Source organism: Alternaria rosae (assembly GCF_020736505.1).
Source record: "Alternaria rosae strain MPI-PUGE-AT-0040 chromosome Unknown BKA58scaffold_4, whole genome shotgun sequence".
Taxonomy (NCBI): domain Eukaryota; kingdom Fungi; phylum Ascomycota; class Dothideomycetes; order Pleosporales; family Pleosporaceae; genus Alternaria; species Alternaria rosae.
In genome coordinates this window covers 2,071,329-2,089,829 of record NW_025763573.1, presented here as the reverse complement: position 1 = coordinate 2,089,829, position 18,501 = coordinate 2,071,329, and the positions used below count along the sequence as shown (strand labels likewise).

The 18,501-nt window shown below is 51.3% G+C and overlaps 9 protein-coding genes across 9 annotated transcripts; 4 read left to right on the top strand and 5 right to left on the bottom strand.

The window, feature by feature from the left end:
• Nucleotides 1–117: 117 nt before the first annotated feature.
• Nucleotides 118–1,134, top strand: BKA58DRAFT_313215 (Rtf2 RING-finger-domain-containing protein; the record flags this gene model as incomplete). The annotated part of the gene is made up of 2 exons (XM_046167421.1): nucleotides 118–627; nucleotides 682–1,134. The coding sequence occupies 2 exons, from the start codon at nucleotides 118–120 to the stop codon at nucleotides 1,132–1,134; spliced, it is 963 nt and encodes a 320-aa protein (XP_046026520.1).
• Nucleotides 1,135–1,457: 323 nt separating this feature from the next.
• BKA58DRAFT_439022 (ribonuclease H-like domain-containing protein) lies at nucleotides 1,458–2,097 on the bottom strand (the record flags this gene model as incomplete). Its single annotated transcript, XM_046173639.1, has 2 exons — nucleotides 1,458–2,006; nucleotides 2,053–2,097. The coding sequence occupies 2 exons, from the start codon at nucleotides 2,095–2,097 to the stop codon at nucleotides 1,458–1,460; spliced, it is 594 nt and encodes a 197-aa protein (XP_046026519.1).
• Nucleotides 2,098–2,125: 28 nt separating this feature from the next.
• On the top strand, nucleotides 2,126–7,051 carry BKA58DRAFT_468632 (DNA polymerase alpha catalytic subunit A). Its single transcript, XM_046175119.1, has 4 exons — nucleotides 2,126–2,656; nucleotides 2,709–2,812; nucleotides 2,865–5,722; nucleotides 5,777–7,051. The coding sequence occupies exons 1-4, from the start codon at nucleotides 2,347–2,349 to the stop codon at nucleotides 6,915–6,917; spliced, it is 4,413 nt and encodes a 1,470-aa protein (XP_046026518.1). The 5' UTR covers nucleotides 2,126–2,346; the 3' UTR covers nucleotides 6,918–7,051.
• A 1-nt stretch (nucleotide 7,052) lies between these two features.
• BKA58DRAFT_383075 (pyridoxal phosphate-dependent transferase) lies at nucleotides 7,053–8,864 on the bottom strand. Its single transcript, XM_046170152.1, has 2 exons — nucleotides 8,207–8,864; nucleotides 7,053–8,156 (listed from the first exon to the last, which is right to left on the bottom strand). The coding sequence occupies exons 1-2, from the start codon at nucleotides 8,729–8,731 to the stop codon at nucleotides 7,164–7,166; spliced, it is 1,518 nt and encodes a 505-aa protein (XP_046026517.1). The 5' UTR covers nucleotides 8,732–8,864; the 3' UTR covers nucleotides 7,053–7,163.
• A 2-nt stretch (nucleotides 8,865–8,866) lies between these two features.
• BKA58DRAFT_156630 (uncharacterized protein) lies at nucleotides 8,867–10,098 on the top strand. Its single transcript, XM_046164882.1, has one exon. The coding sequence runs from the start codon at nucleotides 9,048–9,050 to the stop codon at nucleotides 9,726–9,728; it is 681 nt and encodes a 226-aa protein (XP_046026516.1). The 5' UTR covers nucleotides 8,867–9,047; the 3' UTR covers nucleotides 9,729–10,098.
• On the bottom strand, nucleotides 9,870–11,828 carry BKA58DRAFT_456590 (uncharacterized protein; the record flags this gene model as incomplete). The annotated part of the gene is made up of 7 exons (XM_046174602.1): nucleotides 9,870–10,373; nucleotides 10,424–10,717; nucleotides 10,768–11,018; nucleotides 11,069–11,268; nucleotides 11,389–11,429; nucleotides 11,477–11,523; nucleotides 11,573–11,828. 7 exons carry the CDS (start codon nucleotides 11,826–11,828, stop codon nucleotides 10,011–10,013), a joined length of 1,452 nt encoding a protein of 483 aa, XP_046026515.1. The 3' UTR covers nucleotides 9,870–10,010.
• A 197-nt stretch (nucleotides 11,829–12,025) lies between these two features.
• On the bottom strand, nucleotides 12,026–13,338 carry BKA58DRAFT_383054 (chaperonin 10-like protein). The gene has a single exon (XM_046170151.1). The coding sequence runs from the start codon at nucleotides 13,296–13,298 to the stop codon at nucleotides 12,195–12,197; it is 1,104 nt and encodes a 367-aa protein (XP_046026514.1). The 5' UTR covers nucleotides 13,299–13,338; the 3' UTR covers nucleotides 12,026–12,194.
• A 461-nt stretch (nucleotides 13,339–13,799) lies between these two features.
• BKA58DRAFT_283716 (uncharacterized protein) lies at nucleotides 13,800–15,677 on the top strand (the record flags this gene model as incomplete). The annotated part of the gene is made up of 2 exons (XM_046166837.1): nucleotides 13,800–13,849; nucleotides 13,901–15,677. Coding segments are annotated over 2 exons (1,827 nt in total), but the record flags the coding sequence as incomplete, so codon positions are not given.
• Nucleotides 15,678–15,970: 293 nt separating this feature from the next.
• Nucleotides 15,971–18,464, bottom strand: BKA58DRAFT_156518 (uncharacterized protein). The gene has a single exon (XM_046164881.1). The coding sequence runs from the start codon at nucleotides 18,313–18,315 to the stop codon at nucleotides 16,033–16,035; it is 2,283 nt and encodes a 760-aa protein (XP_046026512.1). The 5' UTR covers nucleotides 18,316–18,464; the 3' UTR covers nucleotides 15,971–16,032.
• Nucleotides 18,465–18,501: the final 37 nt, after the last annotated feature.

Here is an 18,501-nt window from a genome sequence, read left to right as displayed (position 1 = left end):
TGCACGTCCCAAAACTACTCGAACCTCCGCGCTTCGCCGCACACCCTCGGCTTCTCACCACCATCGCTCACAACAGTCAACGCCCCTTCACGTACTTTTGAAACGAAGCCTTACACCATGGGTAATGATGGTGGGTCGATTCCCAAACGCAGCGAACTCGTCAAAGAAGCCGCCAAAGCGCTCACAACCGCTCAAATCAAAGAGGCGCAAACCGAACAACAAGAATATGCCTGGTCGACCGATCCTCTCACGCGCAAACCTCTCGCTCGCCCTGTAGTTTCAGATGCAGCTGGTGTATTGTACAACAAAGACTCAATTATTGAATTCCTCTTGAAGGACGACGAGGATGCGGAGAAGGCGGAGATGAAGAAGGTTGGAGGCGTGAAAGATTCAGAACTGGGCACGTTTGGGGATAGAGTCAAGGGCTTGAAAGACGTCGTGGAGGTGAAGTTTGAAATCGAGGAGAAAGACGGTGGCGAGGTGCAGAAGACTTTGGGAGAGAGGTGGAAGTGCCCGATTACAGGTGAGAGGCTGGGACCGGTAAGCAAGGCCGTGTATGTTGTTCCTTGCGGACATGCATTTGCGGGAAGTGTCGTCAAGGAAGTTGCTGGGAGTGCGTGTTTGACGGTATGTATGAACCAGACTTTTGAACATGAGGCGCAATGACTGACCCACTACCAGTGCAACGAACCGTACGCGGAGAACGACACCATACCCATCCTGCCTACCGCGGCGATCGAAATTGCACGATTGAATCTGCGAATGAAGACTCTGAAGCAAAAGGGCCTGACGCACGCGCTCAAAAAAGCACCTGGCAGCAAGAAGAAGCGGAAACACGGCGACGCATCTACTACCGAGAACGGCACCGCGAAACCGTCATTATCAGACGAAGACAAAAAGGCAAAGAAGGAGGTTGCAACAAAATCTACAACAACGGCGAATGACGGCATCAAGAATTCTGCCACAGCCTCGTTGACGCGAAAAGTCCTCGAGGAACAAGAAGAGCGCAACAAGAGGAGGAAGATGGCGCAGAATGATAACGTGAACAGTCTGTTCAATAAGACAGAGCACAAGGCATCGGCAGGAAATAGTGCGGATTATATGACGAGGGGTTTCAGCATTGGGAAGAAGTGAGTTGATGATTGTCGAAAGGCAGACATCCAGGGTGCTTTTGACGGGCACATAATGGCATTGACGGTGTGCTGATAGGAAAACAATACATGTATGATACCCTGCGATGAGAAATCGCAATCTTTACATCTGGTCCTTGACCACGGAAGCTGGTACTGTTTTGGCTGAAGCGAGAAGACGGGTACATCAACTCAATGTCCTCAAGGTGATGTGCAGTAGCGAGACCAAAGGTCTGCGATTACGGGTCGTCCAAACCCATGACGGAGTGTTTGTTACGACATGGCGTTTTAATAATATGTCTTATGAAGCTATTACTAGAACCTCTTTCATACTTGTGGCGACTCTTTTGTGCTCACTGGTCGCAGAAAGAACGCTTCACGATAGTACCTCGCTTCCTCAATGCTCTCCAGAATGTCTGCACGTGCTTCGTGCAACATCTTCTTTCGTGGAATCTTCTTGAGAGTATCTTTGGGCGCCCATCTACGAGCAGCCTCCTTGATGGTGCTGACGTCCATGATCCGGTAATGAAGGTAGTCGGTGACAACCTTGTAGGGCTGCTTAACGAGGAAAGACTTGTCGGCGTGTACAGAGCTCCCAGAAAGCAGAGCAGTGCGGCGTTCAGGTACGAATTTCTTGATGTAGGCAAGTAGTCCTTCTGCTGCTTCTTCGGCGGCGGTGGTGGAGTCGATGCAGGCTTGAGTCAGACCAGACTGACCATGATGGCTCGTACACCATTCGCCCATACGATCGAGCTGTTCCTTGTCGTGATGTATTATGGCCTCGTAGCCTGTTTCGTCAAGGATGTTGAGGTCTGCATCAGTGACAAATGCGGCGAGCGACATGATTGTGTCATCATCAGTATTCAGGCCGGTCATCTAACACGGTCAACGAAATACTGCAACAAATCTCGATCAAGCATACCTCACAGTCTATCCAGACCAGAGGGGCTTTAGAGACTGTCGCCATGATGCTGATGTGGTGTTGAAGGTGGACTGTCGTGGGAAAGTAATAAATTGTACGAATTTGGGTAGTGGCTTGGCGCGCCTAATGGGCTTCCCGTCGCGTCGCGTGCACGGTGTCTAGCGCGTCGCTCCTGCACTTTAACCTGCCCAGGTGTCGTCCCGCCAGCCCTCCAAACACGCCCCCGACAGCGACCCATACCCCAATTTCTTCGCTTCGCTCTTTGCTCGCATACCTTATACGTTATAATTCATCATGTCGCGTGTAGGGAAGAAGACTGGCGCTGCCCTACTAGCCGAATTACGAGCGAACCGCGCGGCGGGCAAGACGCGTTTGTCTACATACGAAGTTGCCGAAGAGGAGCAATTATACGACGAGGTCGACGAAGAGGGGTACAAGAAGATTGTCCGAGGAAGATTGGACAAAGATGACTTCGTTGTCGGCGACGAGGGCGAGGGGTACGTCGATGACGGCAGGGAGGAGTGGGATGATGGACAGGGCCAATACCACTATGCTGCCACAGATAGCGAAGAAGACGACGAGCGGCCCGCCAAGGGCAAGGCTGGTATGGTGTCAATCCTCAAGCGTCTACACGACTAAAGACTAACGCGTGACAGCCAAGCGGAAACGCGAAGAAGACGAGGAGAAGCGAAAAAAGATCGACAACGGCATCAGCAAGTACTTCAGTGCGAAGAATGCTGCAAAGGTACCTAAAGCAAAGGTATACTACCAGAACACACAACCTCACCCAACTCCAATGCTAATGTACTCAGCCTGTTGCCACGGCTGCCGACAAGGACTTCATGGAAGACCTGCTAGGCGAGATGGACACAAACCCCGTCCGCTTGTCCACGAACCGAATGCGACCCGTCAAGACAGAAGCACGGCGGAAAACACGCGTGCTTTCACCGCCTATCTCGGAGAACCGACCGGCTCCGACTACAAGGCGAAGCAATGATTCAGACGCACAAATGCCAGATACACCACCGGCAACGAATGCATACGTCGACGATGACGACCTCCCCGTACTCGACGATGATCAGCCTATGAGCGACCTCCCACTACAATCATCACCTGTCGCCAAAGCCGTAGAGCGAAGAGCACAGCCTGCGATCAAACAAGAAGAAGACGAAGACGACCTCATGGAGGTTGCTCAACCCACGACACATCTTGGTGTGCCAATCACCAGTGTCAACATGGCTGGTAGACGACCGATAGCAAAGATCAAGAAAGAAGACCATCCCACGCCCGCCAGCTCCTCGCCCGTTGCACCTTCTACAGCACCTGTCGATGCTTCTTCCTGGAACGACGTCACAAGCAAGCTTAACGTTATGAGCAGTCCCGCTCCAACGACCACTGGCATGGGCAAGATACAACCACACGACGCGGTGGAAGACGATGGCAGCTTACGCATGTTCTGGATCGACTACACCGAAATCAACGGCAGCTTGTGTCTATTCGGCAAGGTCAAGGACAAGAAGTCAGGCAACTACGTCAGTTGCTTTGTGAAGGTTGACAACATCCTCCGAAAGCTATATTTCCTACCCCGTGAATACCGTCACATCCGAGGGGTAACCACTGACGAAGAGGTTGGTCTGAGCGACGTATCAGACGAGGTTGATTCTATTATGAGCAAGCACCGCGTGAATTTACACAAGATCAAGCCGTGCACAAGGAAGTACGCCTTCGAGTTGGCCGACATACCCAAGGAAGCCGACTACCTCAAGCTCCTTTATGGATACGACAAAATGCCACTATCCTCTGATCTGAAGGGCGAAACATTTTCTCACGTCTTCGGAACCAACACATCCCTTTTCGAGCAGTTCGTGCTCTGGAAGAACGTCATGGGACCATGCTGGCTCAAGATTGATGCTCCCGACTTTGGTTCTGTTGCAAACGCTTCTTGGTGTAAGCTTGAAGTTGCAGTCAGCAAGCCCAACAACATAACAGTCGTCAGCGCGTCGGACAATCTTGACGCGCCCCCAATGACACTCATGAGTCTCTCCCTACGGACCACTTTCAACGCGAAGGACAACAAGCAGGAGATCTTGGTCGCCAGTGCTATGATCTACGATAACTTCTCCTTGACCGATACGACACCCGTCGACCAGATGCAGTGCAAGAGCTTCACTATTATGCGGCCGAACGGTGCAGCTTTCCCAGTAGGCTTCGACAAGGAAGTGGAGAAGGTTAAGGGCAACATGTACATGAAGAAGACTGAGCAGGAACTTCTGAGCCTGCTGATGGCGATGTTTCAGCGGCACGACCCGGATGTCCTCGTCGGCCATCGCTTGGATGACGTGGACTACAGCGTTTTGCTAAGCCGTCTGCGTGAAAAGAAGACACCGGGATGGCATCGCATTGGGCGACTCAAGAGAAGCGACTGGCCTAAGAGCATGGGCAAGGGTGGCGGAAGTTTCTTCGCTGAGAAGCAGCTAGCTTCTGGCCGCTTGCTGTGTGACCTGGCCAATGATCTTGGAAAGTCTCTGATGCCCAAGTGTCAATCGTGGAGTCTTGAGGAGATGGTCCAGCTTGGGCTCAACAAGCGACGTGAAGAGCTCGACAACGAGGCCGCGCTTAAGACTTGGGCAACAACGAAGGAGGGTCTTCTCAACTACATCAAGCACTGCCAAGCCGACGCCTACTTTATCGCTGCGATCTCGATAAAGGTGCAAATGCTTCCGCTCACCAAGGTTCTCACCAACTTGGCGGGTAACTCCTGGGCCCGAACACTGAGTGGTACTCGTGCCGAACGTAACGAGTACATTTTGCTCCACGAGTTCCACAAGAACAAGTACATTTGCCCGGATAAACAGTGGGGTAAGAGCAAAGTAAAGGCCGAGGAAGAAGCAGCCGAGGGCGAAGAGGGTGCGGATGCCAAAAAGAAGGACAAGTTTAAAGGCGGTCTAGTCTTCGAGCCCGAGAAGGGTCTCTACGACAAGTTTATTCTGGTCATGGACTTCAACTCCCTTTACCCCAGTATCATCCAGGAGTTCAACATTTGCTTCACCACCGTCGAGCGATCCGATCTCTCGGAAGATGACGACAAGGTGCCCGAAGTCCCCACAAATCAAGATCAAGGTATCTTACCGCGCCTTATTGCTACGCTCGTCTCACGACGTCGCGAAGTGAAGAAGCTCATGAAGGCCAAGGATGCCACTCCGGATGAGTTGGCAACTTGGGACATCAAACAAATGGCGCTGAAGCTTACTGCCAACTCTATGTACGGATGTTTGGGATACACCAAGTCTCGATTCTACGCTCGACCACTCGCTATGCTCACGACATACAAGGGTCGTGAGATTCTCCGTAAGACCAAGGACATGGCCGAGGAGAAGGCATTGCGCGTCATCTATGGTGACACTGATTCCGTCATGATCAACACGAACGTCGATAACATTCAGGATGCGCTGAAGTTGGGTAACGAGTTCAAGAAAGAGGTCAACGACAGCTACAAGCTTTTGGAGATCGACATCGACAATGTCTTCCGCCGTATCTTACTGCATGCCAAGAAGAAGTATGCAGCCATTAACATGGTCCCTGTCGATGGCAAGTACATCGAGAAACTCGAAGTCAAAGGTCTCGACATGAGGCGCAGGGAGTATTGTGCTCTGTCCAAGGAGACATCAACGTAAGTTCTCCAGCCTACGAAGGTAGATATAATGGCGCGCTAACAACGCTATAGGGAATTACTCAACTTCCTGCTTAGTGGTGAAGATCCTGAAGTAGTCGTTGAGAAGATCCACAACCACCTTCGCGAGCTGAGCAAACAAATGCGCGAGTACACCGTTCCAGCTCGCAAGTACACCATCTACACACAGCTCGGAAAGAACCCCAAGGAATACCCCAACGGCAACTCGATGCCCTCTGTCCAGGTCGCACTTCGCCTTCAGGCCAAGGGTAAACACGTCAAGGCCAAAGATGTCATGAGCTTCATCATCACAGGTGAATCATCTGGCTCGGCCGAGAACGCAGCAAAGAACGCCTATCCCGTTGACGAAGTTTTGAAAGCCGACAGTGAGCTGAAGCCCGACATTGACTACTACCTCCACAATCAGATTCTGCCACCAGTGGAGCGTCTCTGCGCGCCCATCAGCGGAACAAATATAACTCTCCTCGCAGCGTGTCTTGGCCTTGACACCTCCAAATACCGGGTGAGTACCGTTTCAGGAGGCGCGCAACAAGACACCGAGATCCATCCTCTGGAGTCGCAGATCCCAGACTCTGTACGCTTCCAATCATGTTCGCCACTTTGGCTGCGCTGCCGAGGATGTACGACAGTATTCCCATTTCAAGGCCTCTCTTCGACATCACCAACATCGGCATCGTTGCAAACCATCTCGCACAGTGGTATACAATGTCCTGCTGAAGGCTGTGGCAAAATACTACAGAACATCAGTGTGGTGGCTCAGCTCGAATCCTCTATCCGCCAAATTCTCGCTTCATACTATGCAGGCCACGTTGTATGCGACGATCCACAGTGCTCAAACCGGACGCGTAGTATATCCGTCTATGGTCACCGGTGTCTTGGTCCAAAGGGACTCGCTCGAGACTGCTTGGGCAAGATGACCTACGAGATCAAGGAGCGCGACGTCTGGAACCAGCTATTATACTACCAATCCTTATTCGACGTCGATCGTGTCGGTAAGATGGACGGTGGTGTCAAGGCGGAAGACATGGAGAGGAAGGAGAAGATCAAGGTGTTAGCGGAGGTCAACAGAGAGAGATTTGGTACGCTGAAAGGTGTGGTAGAGCGGTGGCTGGAGAGGAATGGAAGGCAGTGGGTGCAGATGGATAGCCTGTTTTCTTTTGCGCTTAAGGCATAGGTGGGTTGGATCTACCAAGGCGCAGCATAGGCGATGCATGATCATCCGGGCGCGTCGTGGGATTCATCCGGTTCTGGATCATGACGTTGTTTTGCATATAGTGTTCACGTTCTTGAATGTAGCTTTTGGCCATCATATCTGGAAAACGGTGTATCGCTTGGGTATATGTGTTACTAGTATTATGAATTACATTACTTTTCGCGCACGATCAGACCTCGCTTGGATTCTCGCACTGAAAGACCCTGATCATACAGTGGCAATTCCTTGGGGTACTTTGTCGTTATGCGTGCCCTTCTGCACATTGCCCTTCAAAGCCTCGCGACAAGCTTCGTGGAAGACAGTAACGAATCGATGGATGTCGTGGAAGGAGTTGTATAGCGGCGCAGGCGCAACGCGCAGAACGTCAGGCTTTCTTTCATCAACGACGACGCCACGCTCTTCAATGTAGTGCTGGACTTGTTCCAGTAGCCCCGGGTTAAGAAGGACACTGAGCTGCGCTCCACGTTCGGCCGGGTTTGTGGGTGTGATGATCGTGTATGGAGGCTCTCCGCCATCGTAGTTCAGGAGCCGCGCTTCGAGGTATGCGGTTAGTTTTAGGCTCCGCTGACGTAGCGCGTCCATGTTTGTCAACGCAAAGACGTCTAATGATGCCATGACGGAAGTCATATCCAGTGCGCTGGGGTTGCTGAGTTGGTAGCCGCTCGCACCCGCAATGGGAACGAACTTGTTCTCCATTCGGAATCTACTGCTCTTATCGCTTCCCCACCAGCCGCTTAGCCGTGGTCGATAGGCGAGCTCTGTGCCGTTACTCCCTACGCCGTTTGTGCCGTCTGCTCGAGCTGCAGACACTTGTTCCACCTTTCCATGTCTTTCATGGACGAAGAGACCACCGATGACTCCTGGACCACCGTTCATGTATTTGTAGTTGCACCACGCTGCGAAGTCCACGTTCCAGTCATGTAGCTTCAACGGGACGTTTCCAGCTGCATGCGCAAGATCCCAGCCGACTGTAATACTTAGCGATCGGCAGTGACGCGTTATGAGCTCTATATCGAAGAACTGGCCCGAGTAGAACTGAATACCAGGTAATAACACTAGTGCGGTCGTGGGCGCATGGTGCGATATGACCGAGAGTATGTGTTCGTTGGAGAGGTAAGGTGAGGATGCAGAGGGCGGGTCAATGGTGACAAGCGCAGACGGATCGAGGTTGTGGTGGGCGATCTGAGAGAGAGCGGCATACTACGAAGAAGTCATTACCAAGTGCTGGGAGTATGTTTGCATCAACCTACGTGATCGCTGGGAAATGCTTTCCCCTCGATGATGATCTTGTATCTATCCTTGGTCGGTCGATAGAAACTTGCCATGAGCAAATGCAGGTTTGCAGTCAATGTTTCCATTACAACGACTTCGGTAGGCAGTGCACCGACTATTTTCGCGGTTTGTTGTTTTATCGCATCATCAATGTGTAGCCATGGCGGCAAGCCTCCCTCGTAGTCAGTAAAGTGGCCAAATACACCTTTCGATCCCCAGGTATCTAGATAGCGATTGACATATTCCTTAGTCCTCCGAGGCTGGAGTCCCAAGGAGTTGCCGCAGAAGTATATGGACTCTTCGCTGTCGTCTTCGCGCGTAGTCGCAGGCTTTCCGTTCTGCTGAAACCCGAATCTCCTGTTCCTTAGGTCGCCCTTTGTCGGAATCACAAACTCGTTCCTCAACTTGCTCAGGTCATCTTTGCTATCTTCGTTTGTCGCAAACACGTCGGTGCATAGTTCCGCCTGTGGAATGGCGAAATAAGGGTTGTGGTGTTTTGGCATCGTAGGTAGTGATGAAGGAAGGATTACCAGGATTCGGACAAGACAAAGCTTGTATAGAGGTAATGTAGCACTATCATTGAGGGTTCGGGCACGATAAGTAGATAGCTTGAGCGGGTAAGGCTGGAACAGTCTGGTGCTCGTACGATGGATGGTGGCGGCGGCACAAGGTGGGGTTTGTGCCTGACTCAGCGGTCTAGAACCCCGAGTTGAAGGGCACGTCTGATTGGATCCCGTCGGTCGTGACATTCTTAGCTATGACCTCAGGCTCGTGAACCTTTGTCGTGACAGCGCTCTCCACATCCTCGATATCGCCATAATGGCCCCCCCTTCAACTATGTGCGCGTCTTGCCTGCGAATAGCGATAAGGACAAAGATACGGCGGCCGGCCGATCCTATCGCCGCCGCAGCTCAATCCATGCGAGCGTACAGCAGAGCAGCACCGCACGCCACTTCGCAATCGCTGTTCCTCGACTTTCTGGCGCCTTCATCTCCACGAAGAACTGCAACATATCTGCCAATAAAAAGTTTAACATTCTCACAACCACAACACATACCACGACGAGCCCTCGCCACATCATCCGACGCCTCCACCGCAAAGCCCGCCCATGCGATCCAAAACCCACGCACCGACGACTCCGGCAAACCCATGCTGATCTCCATAGCGCCCCGTGCATCGAATCGGCTTCAGAAGATCTCTTTGGGCGACAACAACCCGAACCTTGCGTTGCGCGTAAGCATCGAGAGCGGCGGATGTCACGGCTTCCAGTACCTCATGGACTTGACCGACTTATCCAAGAACCCAGCGAACGAGGAAGATACCATATTTGAGGGAGAGAAGGGAGAGAAGATCGTTGTCGACGAGTCTAGTTTGGAGTTGTTGAATGGAAGTACGGTGGATTATACCATGGAGTTGATAGGGAGCCAGTTCAAGATCACCGGCATACCCGGGGCGACGAGTAGTTGTGGGTGCGGGACAAGCTTTGACATCAAGATGTAAATCATACTCAGGCATGTGAAATTATACAGGTCGGTGCTTTAGCTGGAACTGGCCTCACGATACAAATGTAGTAACGGTGCATCTCCATAGGTGGCCTACATTGACCATCTTATGCACGCTCTTCATGCAGCGATCATCCTTCATACAAATTAAGGAAACAAAATACCCCGAGCTTCTTTTAGCTATTCGAAATGGCCGCTCTCAAGGGTTGGATATCATCACAGCCTGTGAACCTTTCTCAACCGCTAATATTATCGAGCGATTGGTATTACAGCACCACTCTTACGGTGTGGTGATCGCTACTCGAAGCGTTTCCTTCTGTCTTATCTTCTTCTCGTTGCCCAATTTCTTAAACCTGAGGTAGCGCCAACCTAGCCAGATGGCAAATACGACAATAGTCAATGGTATTGTAGAAGCGGGAAGTATCCACCATCTCTTTGAAATGCGCAGTCCCTCGTCTCCGTAGTCGAAGAAAGTAGTACTTAGAATCGCGGAGATGAACGTGCCGGGCAAGAAAAGCATTGTAACGGCGGCAATAGTGATCATGGACGCAGAGTCGCGCTGTGTCAGTAGTGCGACATCAGCAGTAGCGTCGGCGATTTTGATGTTGGTTTTCGAATCCCTTTGGTTCGACAGCTGGAAGAGCTGGTATACTGCGTTAAGATCTTTTTGTTCAAGTGGAGACTTATACTGACTAGGTTGATTCTGAGGCTTGTCCTCTCGTGATATACACTTGTCCATCTGCTACACGTATCGCAGGCCGATATGAGCATATCGAACGACTCGCACATGTCTGTTTGGTCTAAACTCCACAGCTTCGCGGAAGTTCCCACAGCTCCTTTGTACTTTACGTAGGATTCACGTAGGAAGTGCAGTTGTGCGTAAAGATCCTGGCTATCTTGTCTGAGGGTCAGCCATGACCTTGCAAGTTGATGAAGCTCAATCGTAGCTTCTCGAAATGTATCAAGGTTTTCGTCGTAGACTCGCTCCTATGAGGGTCATTAGATTTGCGCATATTATGAAGGAAACCAATGCGGACATAATGAATGAGCTTGTCACGACGGCTTCCAATATCCAGCTGCCACTGCTTTAGGCAGTCATCTGCGACTAGCGAATCGAGCAGGAAGTCGCGGTGGGCCAGGAGTGGCTTGCTTTCCACAATGTCTCTCAAGCGAGAAGCGGTAGGAGTAGGACAGTTGATGCAGAAATAGGTAGTCTGGTTCGGAGTGCGTATGTAGTTAATGAAACTGACACCAGTATCCCAACCGCATACATATTGGTAGCAAGTATCTGGTCATAAGCTCAATCAATGTGTAAAAGAGGGTAGATATGTATCGTACCGAACGAGAGCAGATCGCCCTTTTCGTTGCGACGCAAGAACAGCTGGTTTCCCATCTTAGCCCAAAAAGTATCTTTGGAGTATATGTTCTTCAGTAGCGATTTCGACAAACCAAAATCCCTCAGAATGCGGAAGGTCCGGGATCGAATCTCGAAGTTTCCTGGTAGCCAACCGCTGCTTGGTTCCAGTGTATTCAGGAAGCTTTACGAACCTAGTCAGCGTGTTACCCTAGCTTGTAAACTCTCGAACACTCTCTTGTGCTTGTTTTGGCCCAAGTCGTGTTCTTCATGGCTCTGCTGAGATCTACAATATTCCACGTACCACATCCGCAACGAGTGGTCTCCTGTACTTGTCGGTTGAGTCTGAAGTGTCAGGATTATTCATTAGTGTTGCTATGGCTCACACATACCTGCAATATGTGCTCCAAGTCGTCGTCATTGATATTGTCTCGCCATTCTTGAGCTTCGTTAACATCAACGCGGCTTGACTCTTACGTGGCACCCACGAAGGCGCGGTCCTTCTCCATACAGTACGTTAATCGCCGTATTGCCGCCCTGCGATTCCCTGGCTTGCTTCAGACCCCACGAGATAAGAGCATCGTCTTCGATATCCGGACGGGAACGTTCACTCAAGTCGAGTTTCTCGTTCGTGAAATGCGGCTGACTTGTCGTCTCGGGCCAGTGTAACCAATTGACTAGCCGGCGGCGAACAACGCGGCGGTCTTCGCGTGATGGTGAGTTGTCGTAATAAGTGGCAGACATCTCGAAGGCATGTCAGAGAAGGTCATACAGCGTTGCGCGATGATCGAGATGAGTTGCGATTAGGCCGTGCTAAAGCTGGAAGTTGGGGCTGAGGTGATGCGTGGGGCAGGTCGCATCTGCACGAGGCGGCGTGCGCTAACGTAGTCAGTCAGCTCCATCACCGTAAAGAACGCATCCAGCCCGTGTCGCTTATTTCACGCATTCCCAAATAACAGTCATTACACAGATCCTTTATTATCTCTCGGAGAGGACACGCATATATCAAATGATCTCTGAGGAATCAAGTAATCGTAGTAGACCCCGAGCTCCTATACTGAGAAAGTGCCAGGGCAGCAAACTTGCAAATCCAGATCCCAACTTCCGATATTACTTCAGGCTTACAACCACCTTTCTTGCCGAAACTCCCTTCTTCTGTATGCCCAAAGCTCTTTGGATGGCTTCTAGGCCCTCTCCAGCGACGATTGGCTCCGGAGCTGCTCTGAACCTGCCCGTCGCGAGCGCTTCAGACAGGAAGTCGGCGTACACGGCTTCGCCGACAGGGGAATGCGCCACCGACCCGTACACGAAACCTGTCTTGATACCTCTCAGCTGTGACTTGATGGTGATGGAGATCATTGAAGTGGCGAAGCTCCAGACAATCTGCAGTGCGACAAATCGCTTCGGTTGAGCCGGGATTGGATAGGTCGCCATCGCAATACGCTTGTTGCCTTCACATCTGCCCAAGACGTCTAGACAATGGAAAACTGCATTCTCTCCAATAGACATTGCCCCAGCGCATTCTTTCCCATCCATGGCCCCGACGATCTTGTCGACTGCAGAGGGGTCATTGTAGTCGAAGACTTTGCTAGCTCCGAGGGATCTCAAGAGGTCGAAGTTCTTTGGCGAAGATGTCGATATGACTTCGTATCCAGCGGAAACAGCGAGTTGGATGGCGTTGCAGCCTACGCTAGTCGAGCCTCCCCATACAAGGACGGTCTTTCCGGTCGGGTTCGGATTGAGTTGAGGATACTGCAGACCGAGCTGATCCTTTTCGAATAGCCCTGCTGCAGCAGTAGTGAAAGCCAGAGGCATCACTGCAGCAGATTCGAATGACAAGCTGTCCGGAATAGACGATGTGTTCCTTTCAAGGAGAACGGGAAATAGCTGGAATGCTCCGTATGCCGCGCTGTTGATCTTCTTGTCGGTGCTGTGCGCCTGACCTAGAACACGGTCTCCTACCTTGAACCGTACGACTTTGCTGCCGACCTGAACCACTTCGCCAGCGACATCAAAGCCGAAGACAAATGGGTATTTGATCCAGCCGAACGCCATACTGGTGCCCTGGTCTTGCAAAACCCAATCGACCGGATTGACCGCTACTGCCCGATTCTTGACGACGATTTCGTCAGGTCCAGGCGTAGGAAATGGCGCTTCTGAGATTTCCATGCGTTCTTTGGGTGCTGGCATCCATGCTGCGAGATTGGTAGGCATCGTGTTGAAGATAAGGGCTCGAAGAAGTGATTATGCGTTCATGAGATATCGAATGATGATGAAATTTGATGTGTATTTCTTTGCAGCATCCTCAAGTCCTACATTCCTTTCCATCTTATACTACCACCAACTCTTGGACTTGATGTCTGCTTGCAATGCAATCTCGTGGACGCGGAGCATTGCACCAATCAGAGGCCAGCGGACGTCCGTTTGGGCCCACTTTTAAGCCATCTGCCGATCGTAGGCTCACCTTGATTACTCTGACGCACACGACCCCAATGGGAAGAATGTGCGAATTCGTGTACAGGCTCTAGTAAAATGCGGCCCTGTATATAGCGGCCGACTTACGTTCCTTCATGCATCCCGTGCTTATGTTGCCACCAAGATTACTACCTATGGTCATCGTATCCTAAACAATTCATCATCTCCCAAGTACGCCTGAAGTAGACCGGAGAGATGACAAACTCGCCTGTTTCCTCGGAAAGACTGCTAGAGAGAATGAGAGGCCGGGAGAAGGCCCAGCTATCCTGTGATTTCTGCAGGAAGAGAAAGTAAGAAAGTCATATATCTTATTACCAAGACATCTAACAAGAGGTCTCTAGACTCCGTTGCGATCGTAACAAACCTTGCGGGAGCTGCATTCGACTAGGACAAGCTTCAGGGTGCAGCTTTCCTCTACCCCAGCTTTCGCGAGCCCCACAAAAAGACAGGCCGATAGACAGCGCCCCGCGAAAGGCCTTCGAGGAGCGAATTGATCAACTGGAGTCTCTCGTCCGGTCTTTGCTTGACAAACAAGAGAACCCTCCTAATGCTCTGATCCCGGGAAATCTGGCGACCCACGAGGCTACCGAAACCGCCGCCGCAGTAGATCCTCTCGTATATGAAGCTGGACGGATAAACCTCAATAATCATCAATCTTCATACGTCGAGAGTGATCACTGGAAAGCCATCCTGGATGAGATTAGTGGTCTGAAAGACATGGTACAGGAACAAGTCGAAGAACCACTACAAACTGGACCAACACTCCCTGGAAACGACCTGTTTCTTCTCCAAACATACCCAGTTACAAAAATGGATATTGTCGCTGCGATTCCGCCCCGAATAATTGTGGACAGCATGATCTCGAAGTACTTCAAATGGGCTGACATGCCCGTCTCACTTGTCATTCACCGCAAGGTCTTCATCAAGCAATACGAAGCGTTTTGGGAAGACCCGCTTTCTACGTCAACCATGTGGCTGACTATTTTATTCGGCATGATGTACACTGTGGCTTATTGTACACTCTTCGTCAATGGGGAAACGTCCTCCTTGGACGAGGCGACAGCAGCCGAATATCACAGCCTAATCATCATCTCACGAGAGAAGATGATTCAGTGTCTTCGGCTAGGTAACTACATGAAGGGCGTACCACATACCATCGAGGCCTTACTGGCTTTCCTCCAGACCGAATACGTTCAAGGCGAAGACACACAACAAGGCTGTTGGCAATTGACGGGCGTCATAATACGCGTAGCGCTCAAGATGGGCTACCACCGCGATGGCTTGCACTTCCCACAAATGAGTGTCTACGAGGCCGAAATGCGTAGGCGTACCTGGTATATCCTCACGCAATTTGACATCGCTTCAGCTTCTGAGGTCGGTCTTCCGCGAATCATAAAAGAAACCCAATGCGACACCACTGAGCCGCGCAACCTCCTCGATGATGACTTTGACGATACCTCTACCGCTTTACCGCTTGCAAGGCCGCAGCGTGAGCACACCCTGTCTCAATTCCTAGTATATAAGAGCAGAATTGTTTCCGTCTACGGAATGATCTGCGACTTCACGACATCATCGAAGCAGCGAGACTATGACGAAGCAATGCGCTTAGATACGCTACTCAACAAAGCGTATACCCAGAAGCCTTCCATACTCCAGTTAAAGCCTATGCAGCAATCCATCTTAGACGGCGCAGAACTCATCACCCGTCGTCTATATATAGCGATGTCGTATCACCACGCGCAAATCACCCTCCACCGCAAGTTCATCATCCTTGCGAAGACGAACGGCAAATACCAGCTATCTCATTCGACATGTATCAACGCAGCATTAACAATATTGCAGCTACAGGCTGAGTTATTCGAGCAGTGCCGACCGGGCCGCATGCTGCACTCCGATCGATGGAAGATCCTCTCCTTGATCCAATCCGAGTTCCTGCTAGCTACAACAGTCCTGTGTCTCAATCTGAATGACGACATGAAGAAAGGGTTGATCGGGGAAGACGTCACGCAGAAAAGCGTGGAAGCACTCAAGATTTCGAGGAGTGTGTGGGAACAGCAACAGGGCTCTTCGAAAGAAGCGCAGACGGCCGTGAAAGCGGTGAATGCTGTTCTGGGTAAACTGCATAGCGATCCTGGAACAGATAACCAAGAAGACACTCTACCATGTGGAGGACATGGGGACTCTTCCTCGTCGTTCATGACAGATATGACTTCTGGCTTCGATCCGCTGGCGTACAAGGACTCTTCGCAAACGCATCTTTCCTACAATATACAGGATGACTTTCTCAGCACAGCTTTTGACGAATTTTTGGAGATGGATCAAGAGTTGGAAGGATGGCTTCAGGTTTGAGGCGAGGTTGCTATATTACAAAGTCGGTCATTGTCTATTTCGTAACCTGGGTAATATAGTATAGTCTTTTCCAGCTCTTCGAGAGCCATATATCGTATCTTTGGAATCGATATATACCTACTTCTTATACTGCAATCGCTTGACTGTCTTGTTCATTCTTCGATTCTTCATCGACGCCAAGACTTTCCATGGTGCCTTTTGGAGCGTCTTCAGGTTTTGGCTCAGACGGGGCAGGCGGCTGCTCTACAACTTCGTCAAAGATTCCACCTTCGGGTTCTGTGCCCTGGCCAATGGCCTTTAGTATCCTCCATGCCCTCCTGAACTCGTCTCTAATAGCAACGATACCACGGTGAGTGACGGTCCTCGCCACATTGTGATCAGTCTCGAAAGGATCTTCAATTGCGAACAGATACCGATTCGTGACCTTCTTCTCGGCTGTAATTTTGGTTGTCGCGCTCACCCAGCCCTTGCTCTGCTTCGACAAGATTCCACCAGGTGTTCGAAGGGACAGGACTTCGTTGGTCCAGTAGAACTGCGGGGGCTTAGGTCCATAGCCGTAGCCGGACAGAGAAGCGTAGTACTGGAAGAATCCGCGTAGCAACGCACCGACAGACTGTGTGTTCTGTGAAAGTCGGCCGGCTTGCGCGGCCTGGGTGATTTCTGGCTCGTTGCGCCAAAAGCGGACCTGATAGCCTGCTATAGTCGTATTCTTGAAGAACTGCTCTAGCGCTACTGTGTCGCTCGGGAGCGGGACGGAAAGTTGGAGATTTGGACACACAGGTGGTTGTGCAACATTGACCAAATAATGCAGCACCATAAGTACCCATCCGTATGAAGAGAGAGTACCAGAGTATGCGCTGTTGACTTTTCGTCGCTTGGCCCATGACTTGACAAAGAGAACCATTGGCCGAACGCGAGGGTCAGTTAGCGAATAGCATCGAAGCATATGGGTATTGTGGATGCCGAGTGGGTTTTCGAAGTTGATGTCACATTGAATACCACAGCCTGTCTTTGGAAAGTCGAGGGGACCGACTACCTTCTCTCGCATCCACTGCTTCTCAGGGCGGTGATGCTGATCTTTCTTAGCCTTATCATCAGTTCCGTTGCTGACATTGTCTTCTGACTTGGTGGTCGACGTAGTAGAGGTTTCCTGGCGAGTCTCAACTTTTGCAGGAGCTTTTTGCCGTTTCTTGGTAGTAGCCGCAACACCTAGTACAGGGAAATCGTCACCAAAGTTAGGGCTGTCTGATTGCGCAGTAAGCTCCGAAGCTTTTGATCCATCAACATCTACCAGCGGCTTTGGTGGTGGGGTGGCCTCTTGTGGTTTATCTGAAGGGTACTTCTCCTCTTCCGGAAGCTCTTCCCACTTCTGGCGTTCCTCGGCGAGAGCATTATACAAGGTCTCGGTTGGCGTCTGGCATATCTTCAAGATTGGTACTCTCGTCCTCGTGAGTAGACGACCACCCAGCTTGGCGTCGAGAACTGCCCGTTCCAGCAAACGCGGGATGCCACGGTCAATGGCAATGTCACTAGCCCTCGCTGGATCTTTCCATACTGGCACTACCGCTAGATCCATGTCTGAGCCGGGCATGCCAAAGCCGGAAGCTAAACTGCCAAAGCCTACCAAGGAAATAGTCGAAATATCACCAGAGTAGCCGCTACCAAAAGCTTCCTGCATGATGGTTTCCAAGTGCCTTCTGAAGTCTTCTTTGGCCTCTGACTCGGATCTGGACATCTCCACTTTGGGGATCTCTGCTGCTGCAAGTGCATCCAAGTGTTCGACTTGGGCCATGGAGTTCTCCCGTGGCTGATTCATCGGTGGCCGAGGTGCATATTGACCTTGTGGACGGGGACGCTGTGATAATGCTGGGCCTACCGGGACTTGGCCTGGCATTGCGACGTTATCGTGAGGCCGTTGCAAGATTCTAGGAGGCTGTGCACGTGGTGTACCATCTGCGTTCAGATTTTGCTGTTGATGGGGCGGCCTGAACGGCCGTGTTTGATACTGTCGATTGTCTACCTGTGAGCCGTTTTGAGAGAGATTTGAGCCTTGCTGGTCTGGGAAGTTTCGCGCAGGTTGTTGATATCGCTGGTTGGGAGCAAAGCCTCTTCCACCCCCTCGGGCTGGAGCCGTGTTGGCGGAAGCGTGGGCGCGCCATCCCTGCGCTTGACTCGGAGTGGGACCTGCAGTCGCGTGGTTCTGACTGTTGCTATTGAAATTGTTGACGGTATCGTGGAAACCTCCTCGACCTCGGCCACGTCCTCTCCCTTGGCCTCGTCCGCGCCCGCGATGCGCTGACGGGACGTCTTGACTAGACTGACCACCAGCTATGCTAACGTTACCGAGGATCATATTGCGCAATTGATTCTCGAGCCCAGTCGGCTGTGGTGCATTTTCCTGCTCCATGATGTTGGATTAGTCTGAAGTCGTTGGCGATGCAAGCAAGTAGTGGGGTGGGTATCCGATTTGACGAAGTCCGGCAGTGAAAGAGGGGCAGTATGGAAGGGATCTTAGTGAGGCCAAAGTCGCAATCAGAGGAAGTGACTTTGACTTCTTAGGTTGTGGATGTTCCTTATGGGTTTGCTTGGTGTG